Source organism: Taeniopygia guttata, chromosome 10, assembly GCF_048771995.1.
Source record: "Taeniopygia guttata chromosome 10, bTaeGut7.mat, whole genome shotgun sequence".
Lineage (NCBI taxonomy): Eukaryota > Metazoa > Chordata > Aves > Passeriformes > Estrildidae > Taeniopygia > Taeniopygia guttata.
Window position 1 is genome coordinate 8,835,259 of NC_133035.1, and position 18,120 is coordinate 8,853,378.

An 18,120-nucleotide genomic window follows, 5' to 3' on the forward strand; every position below is an offset into this window, starting at 1 on the left:
TGGCGCTCATGGGATGGCTTTAATATCCATGGGGTTGTGTCATGGAAGCTTCTGCTGTCTGTAGTGGCTCAGTTTCTATGGTGATCTGTTTTCTGCTTTCTCTTTCCCTTCTCTAGACAGTATAACATGTACAGTTTTAGCTGGGTAAATTAAAGATGCTTATTTCATGCTGCCATAGATTGCATGGTTAGAAACTGCTGCACAACATTTGCTGCTTCAGGTTATCAGCATTTGTCTTTCAGGCTGCTGCTTTCTTAGGTCAGGGAACTTTTCTTTGTGTAGCCTAAAGGACTCCAGCCTGCTGATTCCTTCTGCTGGACAACATTTCAATGCTTTCCTCTTTCACATTTACTTTGCTTTCTGTTAATTCCTTGGAAGGAATATCCTATCAGAAATATTGGGGGTGAGGAACAGAAATATTGGGGGTGGAACCTGGTCAAAGTGTGGTATGCATTCAGTCTTCAGCTGTGTCTGATGCTGGAGCATCTTTTGTTAAACTGAAAAAAAGGTACCTGATTTCTGGCAAGATTTTGGTTTTTAGCTTTTTGGGATTTTTTAAATAAAAGAATTCTGAGAACAGGTGTTGTGTGCTATGTTTGAATAAATGGATCTTACGAATTATTGATTTTAGGATTTGAAATTATTATGTGAAACTGTGATTTGAAATTACTAGTATAGAAAATCATAAGTTTATGATTTATTTAGTTCTACAAAGTATCTTTTGTTTCAGTCCAAGTGGAAAGGAAAGAAAACATTGTTCTTTAGCATGCTGCTTGACTTTAATGTGGCACCTCTACTGTCAAGTCCTGTTTAATTATTTTGGACTCATTATAGTTTCTGTGGGTTTGTGCTTGCATTGCACATACACCCGTTAGCACAGACCTTCATTTCACTTCAAAGTTCCTTCCCTTGTGAATTAGGGATACAGAGGGGCTGAAAACAACTTACCCAAGTGCCCAAACCATGCCTTCTGCTGCTGCTTTCCTCTGTTACACAGCGCTCTGTGATTGGCAGGAGCACAGAGTGAGTGATTGTTTGGGCATCTTTTGTTTTTTCAAATAATTTATCTCCTGGGGACTAGGGAAAAGGTTCTATAAATAATACAGTAATGCAGCACTTTTGCACTGAAAACACTAGCAAATACACATGAAGCTAACAAAATTCAAAGAAAATAAGCCACACAAGCACAAATTGACTACAAAGGCAAAGCTTCTTGTCTTTTTATAAAGGGCTGGCAGTAACACCCAGTGATGATGGAGAAGGGCCAGGTGTGGGAGCATGACATACTGTGTAGTGGGAATGATGAAAGTGAGTTTTTATTTATTTATTTCATTGCCTTTCTCCTTTCACTTGGCTTATGTATGTGGGCATAAGCTGTGCAGGAGCTCTGGGTGAGGGCACTGCTTTGAAGGCTGCCAGGTGTTGAGGGTAAAAGCATTGATTTAGGCTGTTGTAAATTACTTATGTTCAGTGTCCTTAAGGATGATCACAGGGATGGGAAACAAATTCCTTCCTGAAGTTGAGAATTCCTGCAGGCACTGAGCCTCCCTGGCACAGGGGCTGGGGCTTCACAGGTCCTGCTCCCCAGACTGCTGCTCAACATGTTTTATCATGCCTTTCTTGCAACAAGAAAGCAATATGAAGTTTTTCATGAAGTCTTTCAGAAAATCCCTAGCAGAAACAAGCAGTTTCTAATTTTCTGTAGTGGGAAAATTGGGTCAATAAGGGGGAAAAAAAAACCCTTATACATAAAGAATTTGTGTGAGATTAGGTGGTGAAGCTGCACAACCAAATGCAGTTTTCTCTGCCATCAAATACCATGCTTTGACAAATACATAATAGTTATTTTGAAATAAGTTAGTGGACTGAGAATGTTTTGCAATGAGGTGCATGAATGCACCTCCAGGGCCAAGAAGGTGCTTTGTTTGCAAAGGTGTGGCTGTGGTGTGATCTCAGTGCTCTCTAGGCATAGCAGGAGCATTGCTTCAGGAGCTCGAGCATATTAAAAATATGACAGCCTTTTCCTTGTTCTACTCAAGAGCTGTTTTCATGTGTGTATTTGCATGTTCACTTCACTCTGTAAGTGACCAGCTGGTTTCTATACAGCTTTAATTGATTCTTGAATATGAGGTAGCAATTGTATTTTCACTCATTGAAAAATATGAATATTCTTGCTGGTTTTGAAAAGAAAACATATGTTTGCACTGGGTCACTTTATTAATAAAGTTTGTATGAAGATGGTTGTTAATGGGAATCTGGTTTGTTGTGGGATTTTTTCTTTTATCTGGAGGCCTTTTCAACCAAATCTTTCAGGTTCTTTTTCTTTTGGCATTCTAAATATAATCAGTTTTAAACTAGCTGTGTTTGTAACTACAAAGGGAGAGCTTTTGACACTTGATCAGGCAGCTTTGCCTAAATTAACACAGATGGGCTGAAGTATTCTCTTTGGGGAAAAAGAAGACAAAAATGGCCCTGTAATATTATGCTACAAATGCATTTAGAACCTACTCAAAAGAATTACTCCAAGTAATCTTTTTGGATAGCCAAATTTTTGATATTTCTGCTGATTTTTTTTTTTTTTAACTTTGTAGATTTTCACCATTGAATGTGTATCTTGGAATACCTTCTGCATGGAAAATGCCTTTTTCTCTCTGTGTAGGCAATAAAATTATGCTTGTGCAGCCATTTATCAGTAGAACAAGTTATTCACCTCAGATGTACTAATTAACTTGCCTCTTGCTTAAGGGTTTGTCTGTTAAACATGTATTTAAAAAAGAAAAAAAATCATTTTAGTGTCATTTATTTCAACGATTTAACTATAGTGCAAGCAAAGCTCACGGATCTTTTGCTGTTGTTATACTGCAGTATGCCAGGGTTTGGATCCCTGATCCAGAGGAGGTGTGGAAGTCAGCAGAACTCCTCAAAGATTATAAACCTGGAGATAAAGTCCTTCAGCTTCGACTTGAAGATGGCAAGGTAAGCCTGTGTATTGTTTGTAAGCTGATAGTTCTTGTTCTCCACCAGAGTCTGATGTTCCTATTGCAGGAAGCTCTACTGTCAAAATATATCTGTATTTAGGTGTGTGCAGTTGGTTTTGTCCACTCACTTCCTGCAGCATTTTTTTGGTGTGATAAATTTTACTGTGTAGTTACAAAAGTGAATTTTGCCTTGTTTTTTTTTAAATAAATTAAAAAGCAGTTGCTTTTATCCTCTGCCTGTTATGTTGGTGGCATCATCTTTTTCTACTTAGGCCATTAAATGTATAGCCCTGGTTTGCTATTCCAGAGAGACGGGGTTGCTAGGAGAACAGTGTTGCAGAGAAAGAGCTGTGACTTTTAAGCTGAACATAACCAACAGAAAATTAATAAAGATAAAAAAGGCAAGGATTAAGAGCATTACAAAGGAGATGCTTTGTACTGTGTTGAGAAATGATGACATGTCCATGTACAGCTCGTGTCCTTTGAGGTTTTTTTCATGGAAATAGCAGGTAAACAAAGTGATTTTAGATCTAGAGACAGATGCAATTAGGACATCTATTTTAGAGATTAATTTATATCTGAAAAAAGTTCCAAGTAGCATTTTTTCCAGTGTTTGTGTTCTTCATGGTGTTCTGCCAACGTTCCCATGTTGTGTTACCACATATGAAGCTGGTTATAGATTGGTGGGAATCTTCTTCTCCTGCCTGTTCCACTCTAGAGGAAAACAATAGGGAAAAGCTGATTGGATTTTGATATAGCATATTTTGGTTTAATAAAAAGATACGGCAGCAAAAGCATGGGGTTTACTTAAGTAATAGTCTTAAAGGTGATGTCTTTTTAGAGTTGGTGTCTATATACATATAGAAAACCCCTCTGGGAAGTTTTAAATGATGTTTTTGGAGAAAGAACTGCCAACTCAAATCACAATCGTGCATTGTGGTTTTTTTACCTTTTATGTTTTGCTGGGAGGAAGGTCTGGAGGAGCTGAGTGAGGAAACATAGGCAGCAGCTGTTTGAAGTGTGTCCATGTGATTTCAGGACCTGGAGTACAGCCTCGATCCGAAGACGAAGGAGCTGCCGCCCCTGCGGAACCCTGACATCCTGGTTGGTGAGAATGACCTGACAGCACTCAGCTACCTGCACGAACCTGCTGTCCTGCACAACCTCAAAGTTCGCTTCATAGACTCCAAACTCATCTACACCTACTGTGGCAAGTACTGTCTTCCACACTGTAGCCTTTACAGAGCATGCCCTGGGCAGGAAAAGGAAAGTTCTCTGTTGATATGTCTGCCTTTCACTTAAAATCTTTCAGTGATAGGGCATGCTGGACTATTCTTAGGGAAATCACTATGTATGTGGTCATTAATGGACTGGAGAATATTGAGGTTCAGAGAAAATTGACTTCACTGTGTGTTCCTCTAGCTCCCCAATAGAATCTGTTTATAAAATATGTATTCAGCAATTTTTGCTTCACAGTGGGATTCCTGTCTGGTTGGTGTTCTCCTTAAGTTTGCTCAGGTTGAGCTAGGTGGGAGGAGGCTAACACACTGCAGATGTAGGGGCTGGCCTTGCTCTTTAGTGAGTTTGTGGAACCACCTATAATTGCCTACCCCTGCACTGAGCTCCTCCATCTCTTTTAGAAGACATCAGTTTATTTTCTTTTTCATGTTTTTCCAATCAGGGCAACGATAGAACTGAATTTGTTCATGAGCCATGGTTTGTCTTACCAGTTAAAATTGATCTTGGTTTTAAAAATAACATTTAACTCACAGCAGAGGCTACCCAAACTTGTAATTGCCTGTGGTATTTTCAGATGGCCAAAATGGAGGAGAGTTACTTAAACAATCACTTTATGATAAAGTGCAAAATTGCAACTGAATGGTCTGTTTTAAAAATAAACACTGTGTGGTAGTTTAGGCTTGAATTCAGATCTGATGCTTCTGGGCTTTTTTTTCTATATGTGCATATGTTTCTTTTAACATAACTAGTCAATAAGACGAGCAGCATGATAAACATGTTGTGATGGACAGAGGCATTAACATCCTACCACATTTTGCTCACTCTGGCTGCTCCTAATCTGCAGATGCTCAGCAGGACACATCTGTTTCCAGTCAGTGACCAGACCACAGGGGACTGGCTCAGACTTTGCCACCCCCTGCTTGCAGCCAGACTTCACTCCCATAGGAGTGGGTGATGATTGACACTGCAGCTCATCCAGCCATGCAGGTGGAGCACAGAATAATTTAGGTTGGAAGAGACCTCTGGAAGTCTTCAGTGAATCTTCCTACTGAAGTCTGACCAGATCAGGTTGCTCAGGGCTTGGACCAGCTCAGGTTATCTGGGTATTTGAGTATCTCCAGTGACGCCTCTCTGGGCAGCCCCTGCTGAGGGTGCCCACTGTGGTCCCAGCACTGGAAACCGCCTCAGTTCCCCAGTGCAGACATGATCTGTGCTTCTTCCCCAAGTGCCCCCTTGGCAAAACTCTTGTGTGAAAAGGCTTTTGTACAACTGGAGCCTCATGGCCTGAGCTTGTAAGGGGTTTTCAGTCTCAGTTTCATGGTCCCCTACCACCACCATACCCCCTCCACAAGTCTGTCTGGGTTGTGTCCTGGCTGCTTGCAGACAGGCTCTGTGCTGAGCAGCATGTAAGAGGCTTTCAAAAGGAATGTGTTGTCTGTTGGTTTTTTCCCTGTGTTTGGGAAAACATGAAAAAGGTACATTTCAAGTATTCCCCAGTGCAGCTGTAGTTGTGGTTTTGGCTGGTTTTATCATTCCTCGTGGGGCTGGGAGGCCTTTAGCTCTCCATGGCTGGGTGTGCCAGAGGGCCTGGAGCTGGGTGGGCTGGTTTGCTTCCAGACAAGACTCAAGTGGTTCTGGGAGCTGCTGGGATGTTTGTCAGAAATGTGTGGAGCCAGCAGTGTGGGGGTTCCTGGTGCTCAGAGAGAAGGAGGTGTCAGAGGTTCAGCGCTGCTGAGGAACGTGGTGTGTGGATTTATTCACTTGGGATGTAGGCAGGTCTGTGCTGTGTTACAGGCTGAGCAAAATAGAGTTGGCACGTCAGCCTCTAAAAACCCGATCCTTTGGCCACAGACATCCTCCTTTCAGACTTCTCCAAAGCCAGGAGAAGTCTTCCTCATAAGACAGGAAAACTGGACTGGACAAACGCACGCCAAACCAATATGGTTAATCAAACGTTCTCCGTCTATTAGTGAGATGTTTATATACACTTCTATATAATTTACAGTTTACAAAGGCACTCTCATTGGCAAGCTAACATTGTTTGTCTTTGTCTTAAGGTGGACTAAACCTCACACTATAAACCTGTACTACTTCACACCCAGACAGCCCAGTGCTTCCTATCACACCTTAATATAATTTCTAACTGCGCCACAAACTCTTAATTTCTAACTGCGCCACAGGCTGGAAGGCCTCACAAGGCCCAGATCTGAGGCCTAGGCTGGAGTAGCTCAAATCTCATTGCAGACATAAATCATGCCCTCTCTCTCTCTCAGAAATGCTGCAACACTTCTCCATTAGTTCCCATCCTGCTGCAGGTTACTTCCCCTCTGCAAAGATTATTGCCTTGGAGCTCGGCCTCAGGGGGGGCTGCATTTGCCTCCTTAATGTGACTCTCACTCAGCCAGGTTAGTTTAAATAGCCTGGGAAGGTGGTTTGAGCTAACCCAGTTTGTGCAGCCCAAAGGAGACTAAAACCACTTCAATCCATCGAGAGAATCATATAACAATATTCTCAACAGTAGAACTGGAACAGGAATGCATGGATGGATAGTTGTCCAGGGCCCTAGAAATGAATTCAACCATGCTGTCTCAGTGTAATATGTCAAATTAATATTAAGTTATTTAAAATTGCACTTTGAAGTAATTTAAACTTTTAAACAGAAAACCTGCTGATTTCTTAATTTCAAGTCAGCCTTTCACCAGCAACTCAGAGGTGATTTATAACTTTGCTTGTTGGAAACGTGAAATGAGGAATTAATGAGGGAAGTTGAAAAGTTAGAAAGCAAAATTTGAATGCTTACATGGAAAAACTGCTACGGCTCTGATGAAAACTCAGTGAATCTTGCTGGTTAGTTCAGATTAGTAAAAAAATACTGCTTTCTATGCCGGAGAGCAAACTTAAATTAAAATTAATAAGTTGCTTATGTTTATGTCCAGTTTGGCCACAGATGGGTGAGTATGTTCAAGGTATAAGAAATAGATAGGCTTACTTTGGGCATATACCAAGAAGAATGGCACAAAGAGTAGCCAGAGTTCAACTTAGTGTAATTGTAAGAACAAAAATACACATAAATCTGATTTAGGAAAGGCCATATTTCTTAAAATAGCAATATGATTTAGCAGAGATAAAGAGAAGTTATATGTAAATTAATCTGGATTATAGCCCTGTGAGGCAGACTGATTTCCAAGTTCTACAGAAGGCAAATAATTCCTAACTCACTTGTTTTGGTTATTTCCAGATGGTAGTTGCTTGTAGATTTTACAGATTGCTATTGAAGTTAAATGTTTTAATATGCTGGAGACTTGTCATGGGGCTGCTTGTTCCCAATTCAAGGGTTTATTTTTGCCAGCGTAACCAAAAGCAGGAGGGAATTGTCGGAAGTCTCACTCAGATTTTTGTAATGTCTGTTTGATGAGACTTGCAGGCCTGAGAGGTTCAGCTCGGTGGTGCACTGTATTTCACTTTTTACTGCTTTTTCTAAGGGCAGATGTTAAAAATTGGCACTCAAAATATTCCTTGAGTCTTGTAGTACTGAGGTTGCTTCCTGTCCCTAACCCCTACTCTGATTTTTTGGTTCATCAATGCAGCATTAGAACTTGGCATAAATGTTTATAGAGATTTTTCACTGGAGCTCCTGAGTCATTTCAGCAAAGTCGTGGCTGATGGAAAAACACCGAGTCTCCTCACATGGGCGTGTCGAGACATAAAACTTGCCTTGTATTTGAGGAATTAGATCAAGGTCTCTCAGATCTCTCCCTAAAACATCTTGTTTAATGTTTTTGCTATGGTTTGTGCTTGATCTATGGCTGCATGAAAGGGTTTAAAAATTGGTTGATGCTCCCAGCAGTGCCAGACTGTAGGTGCTTTCATTTCCCTTCTCCCAGTTTTTCCATGGAAAATTTCTTCGATAGACATCACAAGACTGTAATCTGCAGAGAGCTGGGATCAGCACTGAGGAAGCCTGTGTGTGCAAGAGTGAATTTCAGAGTAAATTTAGAAGCAAGTTGAGTGCTATGGCAACGCTTCTGAGGCAGGTTTTCAGGGGTGGGTTGTCCAAGCGTGCTTGGTGCAGTCACTGTGCAGCCATCTCCAGCTGCATTGGCACACTTAGGCACCAAAATACATACACAGAATAAGATATTCTGTTTTTAAAATGTCCAGAGTTAAAATTAGAGGGGTTGTTTTTCCCCCTTATTACCTTGTCAAGGTGAGGAGGACTTGCCATGTCAAAGGGGCACAGTGTGCCTGTCACAGCTGGGTCTCACTGATCAGTGTTTCCCCCCCTGCACAGAACAGGTAACTTTCCCTACCTGTTGTAAATGCTGCAGGAGAGACGGTTACAAGGAATCTTTGTCAGATTATTCCTGTGGGTAGAACAATCCTCATTTCTCATGAAAAGGAGAATTGTCCCAAAAACATTTGAGGTCTCACTATCTGTTGCAAGGAAGTTTGTGAAGAGTTAAGACTTAAGTTTTCCTGTGCAGGGAGAGTAAAAGAATGGCATGAATTTAGAAATGCTGTAGTGACCAGTTGTATTAAAAAAACAGATATGTATTTAATTGTTATGGAAAAACTAGAAAATGGGAGGTGTGAGTACATGCTCAGATATATCAGATGAGGGTGTTCTGGTGCCTTCTAGAGCTATAATTGCCTAATTTCCTGACATCCTGACATGAATGGGTGCTGCTCTTTGTCAGCCCTATGAAATATGTCTCCTGTTTGGTTTTCTGATGCCTTTGACCAGGAGGTTGTCCTGCCTGATTGGCAGAGGTGCCCTGGAACCCAAATTACACTGTGTCTATGCATTGTTGCTTATTGCAAAAACTGAGGATGTTAGTTTTTCACAACAGCTGAAGGGTTAACATGCTGCACATACCCAAACTGGCAGTCAGTGAGACCACAAATGAGAGTGTCACTGGAAATTCAGAGTAAAACACGGGGAAATACAATGTACATTCATTGGGTCACTGTACTGAACAGGCAGTATTTAAAGTCTGCGCATTCTGAATATCTTTGGATTGTGCATGCTAGCTTTGGGAAAGATAGAAAGAAAAGGTAAGATGTTATCCTTGATGTGTTTACCAAAGCAGGGGAGAAGTAAACTCGTGGCACTTTGTGCGTGCAGAACTTTATTCAGAATAAATAGCTGTTGAAATCAGTAATATCATGACCTTATTCTTTAACATTTTTGGAAAGATTAGAACAATAGCTGATGTTGAAACCATTTTTGCTTGGGTTTATTTTGAAACAACTATTAATCATTCCTTTTGTTTAATTTCCTTTGTAGGTATTGTTTTAGTGGCCATAAATCCTTATGAACAGCTGCCTATCTATGGAGAAGATATCATCAATGCCTACAGTGGCCAAAATATGGGGGATATGGATCCACATATCTTTGCAGTGGCTGAGGAAGCATACAAGCAGATGGCCAGGTTTGTAGACCAGAGTCTTGAAGTCACTGTTTTCCTGAAAGGAATAAAACAAAGTTTCTGGCTAATGCTCTTCTCTTTAATTTATAGCTTGTGGAGTATTTTGCAATATCTCTCTTTTAGCCAGTGTTTTAGTATGTTTCACAAGGGGATAAGTTGCCTTAGTGAACAGTAAAGCTTTATAAATGCCATGGAGATCATGGCTACTGACACTTAGCAGGTATTACCACAGATCTTGTCAGTATTTAGGTCTAAAATTAGCCCTGTGCTTTATATGATTGTTTTTTAAATTTGATTAGCAAAATTAGGAGGTATTTTTAATTGTCAGTGGATTATTAAAGAGAAAAGGGCCAGGTTCTCAGCTGCTTTGTGCTTGTATGTGATACTGACAAGAGAAAAGGAATCACTGGGTTTATGAGTGCTATTACAGGCTCCTGGTTGTGTCAGAAATGTCCCAGCTACGTGATCTGCCTGTGGCTGCTGTTGACTGGAATTAAGAGGGAGCAGAGGGACGATTGCTCTTTGTCCTTAGAAACTGAGTCTCTAAGGACACTGCAACAGCTGGGCAGGAAATCCTCATTTTGTTAGCTGTTGCATTAAAATGAATTTGTCACCCAAGGGCAGTGGTTGGCAGCCCCAAGAGCCTGCAGTTAGGGGAGCTTTGGAAATATTTCATTTCTAGGATAAAGTCTTTTGGGCTGCTGTGTGGTCTTTGGTTGGCAAGTTGCTCCCTGGTATCCTCACTGCTTAGCTTCAAGCTGTTGGTATCATTTTCCTTGTTGGTAATGAAGCTCATGATGAAATTAATCAAGTAAAACACTGAAAAATCTCTGGATTATTTGTGATGGCCCTTAAGCTATACTGCAAGTGAGGGAGGCAAGAGGAGAATGTGCTGGGAATTATAAAATCTTCATGTTTGAAATCAGCTATCTGTTCATTTAAGAACCTTAAGAACTAGACTGGTGGATGCATAGAATGGATAAAATGAATGGAATGGATAAAATGTTTGTCACGTGCACATCTGAATACAGTGATCTGCAATACACAGGAAATAAGATAATTTCAAAATAAAACAGTTCAGCGCTAAATTTCATGACTTAGGGTAATTGCAAAAGAGCCAGTGTTTCAAAAATACACTTGTCTTGGTTTAACTCCAGACAGCAACTCAGTACCACACAGCCACTGGCTTACTCCTCCCTTCCTCACTGGGATGGGGAAGAGAAACTCATGGGTTGAAGTAAGACCAGGTTAATAATTGAAATAAAGTAAAATAATACAAAATAATAACAACAACAGTACTAGCAATGAAAAGGAAAGAGAGAAAGAGGAGTAAAACCCAAGAAAAAGAAGTGATGCACAGTAAAATTTCTCACCAGCTGCTGACCAATGCTCAGCCATTCCCCCAGCAGCCATCAGCTGCTCACAGCCACCTCCCCCAGTTTGTATCCTGGGTGTGGAAAATCCCCTGGCCAGCTGGGGTCAGCTGTCCTGGCTGTGCTCCCTCTCAGCTCCTCGTGCACCTGCCAGGGCCTGAGACTCTGACATGTCCCTGCCTGCAGGTGAGCACTGCTCAGCACCAGCCAAGGTGTCACTGTGCTGTCACCATTATTCCCAGAACTCCAAAATGCAGCACTGCACCAGCTGCTAGGAAGAAAATTGCCTCTATTCCAGCTGAAACCAGGACAGCTCTACACCCACACTGTTGAATGGCAGAGATATTTGCCTTACTTCCTTTCTGCTCAGAAAATAGATGCATAATCTGGTGTGGAAATACAAAGGCAAAACTGTGTTATGATAGTCACATCTTCTTCATGCCTCTTTCATCATTGTGGTTTTAAACAGACTTGGTTCTCAAGTCCCTCTAAAAGCTGTACAAAATAAAACTTTATTAACCTTATTTTATGTCTGAGGCTTGGTACAGTGGTCTAAAATTATAGTCAGTGATGGCTGTCATCCAAATTCACAGAATTTTTGTTCTTAATAGTAACCAGGGGAAGTAAGAGGTGGGAGAGGGATCTGTCTCCACAGGCTGACTCTAGCCCCTGAGTGAAGTGGGCTCACCTCGTACTGCTGCTGAAATATCAGAAGGTGCTGGAGCACCTGTGCCCTGTGTGCAGCAGAGATGTCTGTCTGCCACCAGTGGCATTCCCTGCTGATGGGCAGACTCGGGGGGCTGAGATTTTGGCTCCAGTTTCCTCTGTGGCTTTTCCTTTTTGCATTAATTACCTGTCTTCAGCTCTGACTGCAGCCTCCGGCAGTTCTGCTGTCCTGAATAACAACAAACAAGATGTGGTAGGAGTTTCTTTTTGGAACAAGTAATGAGAAATTGTATGACTGTGGAGATTAGCTTAAATAAACCTTCTGAATTATTTAATTAATTAGTTTGTTTCTCTGTTATAAACAATTTGTTATTCTTTATGACTGACAGTACTTTCATAGTTGCAACATGAAATCTGGGCACACAATGCAACTGAAAAAAAAATCTCTACGCTGAAGTAACAATTATTTTAGCTGTTCAATGTTTATTTCCTTTTCTATTTTTTTGGGGATTTTTTTACCTTGTTTTTATGGACTTTTCCTGTCATTACAACATACCAGTTTTGATAATTGAATGTAGTTTTCTATTGCTGCTTACAATTACTAAATCCTACCCTTTACCTTCACTGATGTTTTTTATACTCTGAACAAATCACCTTTTACTTCTGAATTATGAAGTTAGAGAAAAAGAACTCCAGTTTTATATTTCTGCAGCTGACTATTTAAAAATGAAAATCAGATTGTCTGTGACTGCTGTATTAACATTTTAATAAGTGCATTGCATATTCATGTAATAGCTACTTATATGGCATTAATCTGCATTTATGTGTGTAATTGGTGAGATTTTTTTTTCTCTTGTTTCTGATCTTCCGTAACTCCATGTTTAAATGATCACTGGAATAATTAGTCATGATGCTCCTATCCTTAAGGCTTCAGTGAACTCTTCTAAATATTTATTCCTTAGGTCTTCTTGTTAATTTATAATTTAGTGATTTAGAGTTGGTTCTTTCCAGCTTCATTGCTTCATCTGCTGCAGCTGAGAAACTCCATCCACGTGCATGGTTAACTAAATCATCTCTGGAGCCTTCTTCAGCCAAAGAAAAGCCCCATGGCAGAAATCTGAAAAGCCAGTGATTCAATATTTGCATTGTGTTTTCAGAAGAAATACAGTGCAGAAATGTTGCCCACTGTAGTGCCAGGGATGGAGCTCACATCTGGCTTGTGCACGAGAAATGATACACAGCAATTGCTTGGGGTTAATGTCAGTGTAAAGCAGCACATAAAGAAACCTTTGCATGTGGCATTTCCTGCTGAGTGGGAGCCAAGTGATGGGTGCCTGCTGCTGGGAAGTGCTGGGCCTGTTTGAGCCTCCTTATTGCCTCTTCCTGCAGCACTTCTGTCACCAGTTCCCAGTGGGGAGGAGCGTGGCTTGTCTTTACCCATAGCCAACAGTAAAATAAGTGGTACTGTGTGCTTGGTAGCTTCTTGTCTTTTTCAGTGCAGGAAAACATGCACAGCTCTTAAGACTAATCTCATTTTGGATTATTTTTTCTTTCCTTTGCCCCTTTATCTTCTCTTCCTCCGTTGTCATCTGTCTTTGTACCTTTTTCCTTTTCTCTCTCCTTCTCCTGCTGCTCTGCACACACTGACAGCTTTGTTTCAGACACCTTTCCTCTGCTGTGCCTAAAATAAGCAATGATCTAGTTTTACAGCTGCACTTAAAGTGTGTTAGGCTTAGGGCTCTGAGTGCTTCATCCTTATCAGTAACTGCATTGGTTTGGGCTGTATGAACCTGCAGACTGTGAGGGTTTGGAGCAGGTTTCCTGCTCTGTCCAGGGACTGTCCCGGTGGGAGGGAGCAGGGTTATTTGTTATTTGGCTGGGGATGTGTCCATGTGGCTTTTGTGCAGAGTGGTTTGGTTCTGTAGGTACAGAACTTTTGTGCAGAGTGTTTGGTTCTGTAGGTACAGAACTTTTGTGCAGAGTGGTTTGGTTCTGTAGGTACAGAACTTTTGTGCAGAGTGTTTGGTTCTGTAGGTACAGCTCTAACAAGCTGTTCTTTTGGAGAGAGCTGGGACTGCACTCACAGGGCTCTCCTCAGCCATGCAGTGGATGGCTCACTCCATTTGGGTGAATATATATGGGTTTGGGACTGGTTAAGTAGGATGAGTGACGCAGCAGGAAGAAAATCATTATTGAAGGATATATTTTTGTCCCAGAAATATAAACCTCAATGTCCGCATGTGGGTGTTTGCATATGTTGATTCCTTTGAGCTGCATGCAATTCATGCCACTTTTGTATGTCAGTGTTTCCAAATTGTTAACGAAACCCAAGTTCAGTCTTCAGTTACCCTTCTTTGGTAACTATGAAAATTGAAGCAAAGCTTCAGTTGCCAAACATTTTATTTTTTATTTTCAATTACAACTTTTGTAGGAATCATAACTGTCAACAGGTGCAGCTCATTTTCTTTGTAATAGTCAATAGAATATTCAATAAATTTTTAACTCTGTGGTTTGCAATAAGATGTTGAAGATTATACTCTTATAACTGTTAAGAATTGTGTTAATGTATGAGACATATGATTATCAGTCTCCTAACATTATCAGGGAAAAATCACTCCTTCACAGGATTCTTTCCCATGCCTAGTGATGGTATATTGCAGTAATTAAGATAATGCATTTTTTTTATCAGCACTTTGTTGCTCTGATTTGTTCCATCCTACTTGTGGTTGATGGTAGATACAGCAAATTCAATTTAATAAATTAACTTTGAGATTTTCTTCTGATTAATTAGTGAAGTTGTCTGGCATCTTTTAAGATGAAAGTAACCTCTGCAAACAGAATTGCATACTGATGAGATCCCTGTAAATCTTAATGAATGCCAGAGCGGAAAACAACAGTGTTTAAAGCATCAATTTCCAAAATTTTGCTTTTTCTATTTGGATAAAGTATAGTGATTTATTTTCTGGTACTGTGTAGCTTTCTTATTAAATTACCTTTAATAAGCAGGCTGCCTCTCTGTTTTGTCAGCTTTTCTGTGTGTGTCTGATGGCTTTCACCTACAGGAAGATATTTTTCTATCATTTTTTGTTCAAAAGGAAGCTTGGTGAACTGTTGAGTAGGTGTTTTGAAAGCATCTTTACTGACAGTCTCCAGTTATCCCAGGCATCCCAAGATGTTGTCCTCTTATAAAAATGCATGTTTGATCAGCTGCTGCTTTGCTTCTGAGTGTCTGAGGAATGGATACTGTATTTTCCCCTGGTGGAAGTCATGGCAGGGATGATTAAGAGCCTGTCACAGATCTGCATCCAGTTATGGGATGAGAGCCTGCTGTGGTGGGTGCTGGACAAAGCCTTCCTCCCCTTATGGCCACGACACAGGACTTTTTGAGTTAAATATCTGCCTTGAAAAGAGGTGCAATTTCTGGGCCCCGGTGTTAGAATGCAAAGGGAAAAGTCTTCTTTTCTGATGAGATGATTTTGGAGTAGTTTCTCATACTTGGAGCCTGACATTTTATGATGTACAGGTACAAGATGGCAGCTGGGGAATCAACTTGGTATGACATAAGGGACTGCATGTCCAAGCAGTGATTGTTTTTAGGCCACAAAAGGGTTAAGTGTGGTTGTAGCTGAAGCTGGAGTTCACATGAGGTGTCCTGCTGGTAGCTAAGCAATGAGCTTTCCTAAACTGTTTCAGGAGTGACCTCTGATTAATCCCTGGATACATCACTGCAGAGTGCTGGCTCATCTCTGTGCTCCTCTGAGTGCAATCTGTCATGTGCTGACCTCAGTTTTCCTCATTTGTGTGTGTTGGGAGATGTTGCTGACAATTCATTATATTTTCACCTTTTGACATTTTTACAGTCAAGAGCTGTGTTTCCTGGATGTAATTATAATGGCAAGTGGTGCATTTTGTTAATTAGAAAAAAAAAATACATCTTCTGGTTGTGAGAGTGTTGCAGAATGCTCTTACCAAGCTGACGTTGAAGAGAACAAAGATGCTTAAGAACTTGGGCTGTTTTGGAGTGGTTGAGTTTGCAGCTGGAGTAGACTCATGAGAATTCAGGTTGTGAATAATAATATTATTTCATCTTTGCTTTGCATGTTTGAGTAGATGCCAAAGTTCTTTACTTTGGGAGAGAGAAGAGATCAGCATCACTGCTTCCATTTTATAAGTTGAAGCAGACATGGGGATTGGAAGGGCAGCTTTGGTGAGTTCACCAAGGTGGCAAAAGCAGAGCATGAGGCCCTGAATCAGAAATCCTGGTCCTGTGTCTGATGACTCGAGACACCAGCTTGACAATAAATTGTGAGAATAGGGTATGTAACTGACAGTGGAGTTCAGTTCAGTGCTGTCAGTGTACAAAATGGCAATAAGCCACATTTTTCACACCCTCATTTCCTGCAGCATTAAGGGGTCTCTGTGCTAGGTAACATCTATTCCTAACAACATTTGCTTTCACTGAGGGTTCCATGACTTCCAGGCACTTTACAAGCCCTGCCAAAGCCCATCTCCTCTAATACTGGGGTCTCAATTTCTGCTTGTGTAGAAGACATGGCAGAGGTGGTGTGCTGTGGCCAGGCCTGGATCAGCCCAGAGCTGGTCCCAGGCACTGAGGTTCCTGTCACTGACCCTGTGCTCAGAGCATCTTCTTTTCTCCAGCAGCTAAAGATGTCAGTGAGAAATGCTGCTGGGCTTAAAAAGAAACAAGTTAGACTGGAAATATATTTAGAAATGAGATTAAAGAACATGGTTTGTTGGACTGATGCTTATTAAAAGTGAATGCTTTTACAAAGAATTAATTAAGACTTAACTGCTTAGTCAGGAGCAATTGTTGTGACTCAAGGTTGCAGCTGAAGAATTCTCTGAATTGTTAATGTGTGGCATCTGTGAAGACTGGGATGTGTCAGGCCAGAGCCTGTTAGATTCAGGCAGTCAGAATAAACCAGTGAACACAGCATGTGAAGGTGGAACAGACACAGAAATGTGGCTGCTGTTCTGTGCTTGCTTCTGGGGCAAAGCACTTGTAATTAATTTTTTTTTTTGTGTTCTTTGTCTCTTTGCCCATCCCTTCTCTACAGAGTGGTTCAGAGCACTTCAGTCTCTGGTAATCCTCCTTGCTGCTTACCCAGTGCTTTGCACATTCTGCATGTTTTACAGACTGTGCCTTGAGAACACACACCAGCCCTTGGAGGGTGGAAACAATAAATGATCTGTGTCAGGCTGCACCTTTTGGGATGTGCCAGTGCAGGTGAATCTGGAGGCTTCGGGGCTCCGCAGGGCAGGGGGCTGTGCCCGCTGTTCAAACAGCTCTGCAGGAGGGAAATTTGGGAAGGGAAGGGTGAGGTAGAGCCCTTAGCAGGTCTGCCTGGCTGCAGGGAAGGTGACCTCCCAGGGACAGCAGCTCAGCAGCTGCAGAGAAAATGGCAAGGTGTGCTTGTGCAGCGTGGGCTGGAAGCAGTTGGAAGGTAAGAGGACAAAGCAGGAGAACTTTCCCATTCTAAGGGGCCACTAGCCAAATCCAGAAATGGGATAACAGAATTGATTTAAGGCTGTGAAGAACTTTGTGATTAAAATAGTTTATTCAGAAGGTTGATGAAGGGCAAGATGTTGCCTCCTGCCCTCAGTGTGAGAGGTGCCGGGAAGGCAGCCCAGAGCTGGCTGCTGCTGCTTTCCATCAGTCCAAGAGCATTAGAAAACTGCTGAATGAATTCTTGTTGGTTTATTTATTTATTTATTGAACAGTTAAATTACTTCTGTTTGAAAAGCAAATCCTGGGTTTGTAGAGCTGCCAGGTTTTATAATGGCTTCTAGCAGATGCTGCGTGCCCTGGGCTGAGTTTCAAAGGCCTTTGCACTGAAGGAGTGCAGCTGAGCATGCACAGCCTTGTTTGCTGCCACACAGCACTGCCCTCAGGCAAAGGTGAAGCTAAATATGTTGCATTGACTCATGTTATACCTCCCAGCACTGGTGGGTTTTACAGCTGCCTTTTATTTTAAGGTAAGTGGAGAAGCAATTTTGGTCCTCTAGAAAAATGAATAATTGTAACAGTGGAGCATCACAGAAAAGTGGAGCACAGCTGCCCAAAAAATGAACCTGGGACCTACTGTGGCAGGGGACTGGGAGGGCAGCTTTTGAGGAGAGGACAGGCTGGTGATCCTGCAAGAAAAAGCCAAATCCTTTTATCACTCCAAAACCACACTGTGTGCTGAAAAGAGGAGTGTCCTGGAAAAAAAATGAGGCTATATTTTGGTTTCAAGTTTACAGTCACTGGTAATTTTATGAGACGTGATTTATTTCAGCATTTATTTAAATCAGACCTATTTAGTGAGCCTTCAGATGAGTTGTGGAAAACCTTATTAATCTTAAACCATGAATTTGTTTTTCTGGTGCTTTGTTCTTCTGCCTGCATTTGTCGGCTGTGCATCCTCTTTCCTG

General features: G+C 41.4%; 1 protein-coding gene across 8 annotated transcripts in view; it reads left to right on the plus strand.

Moving 5' to 3' along the window:
- Window positions 1-18,120, plus strand: part of MYO5A (myosin VA) — a 97,986-nt gene that overhangs the window by 16,692 nt on the left and 63,174 nt on the right. For all 8 annotated transcript variants that reach the window (XM_072934093.1, XM_072934095.1, XM_072934097.1 and 5 more), the window contains exons 2-4: window positions 2,866-2,976; window positions 4,017-4,188; window positions 9,505-9,649. In XM_072934093.1, coding sequence (XP_072790194.1) covers window positions 2,866-2,976; window positions 4,017-4,188; window positions 9,505-9,649 — 428 coding nt within the window. The remainder of the gene's footprint in view (window positions 1-2,865; window positions 2,977-4,016; window positions 4,189-9,504; window positions 9,650-18,120) is intronic.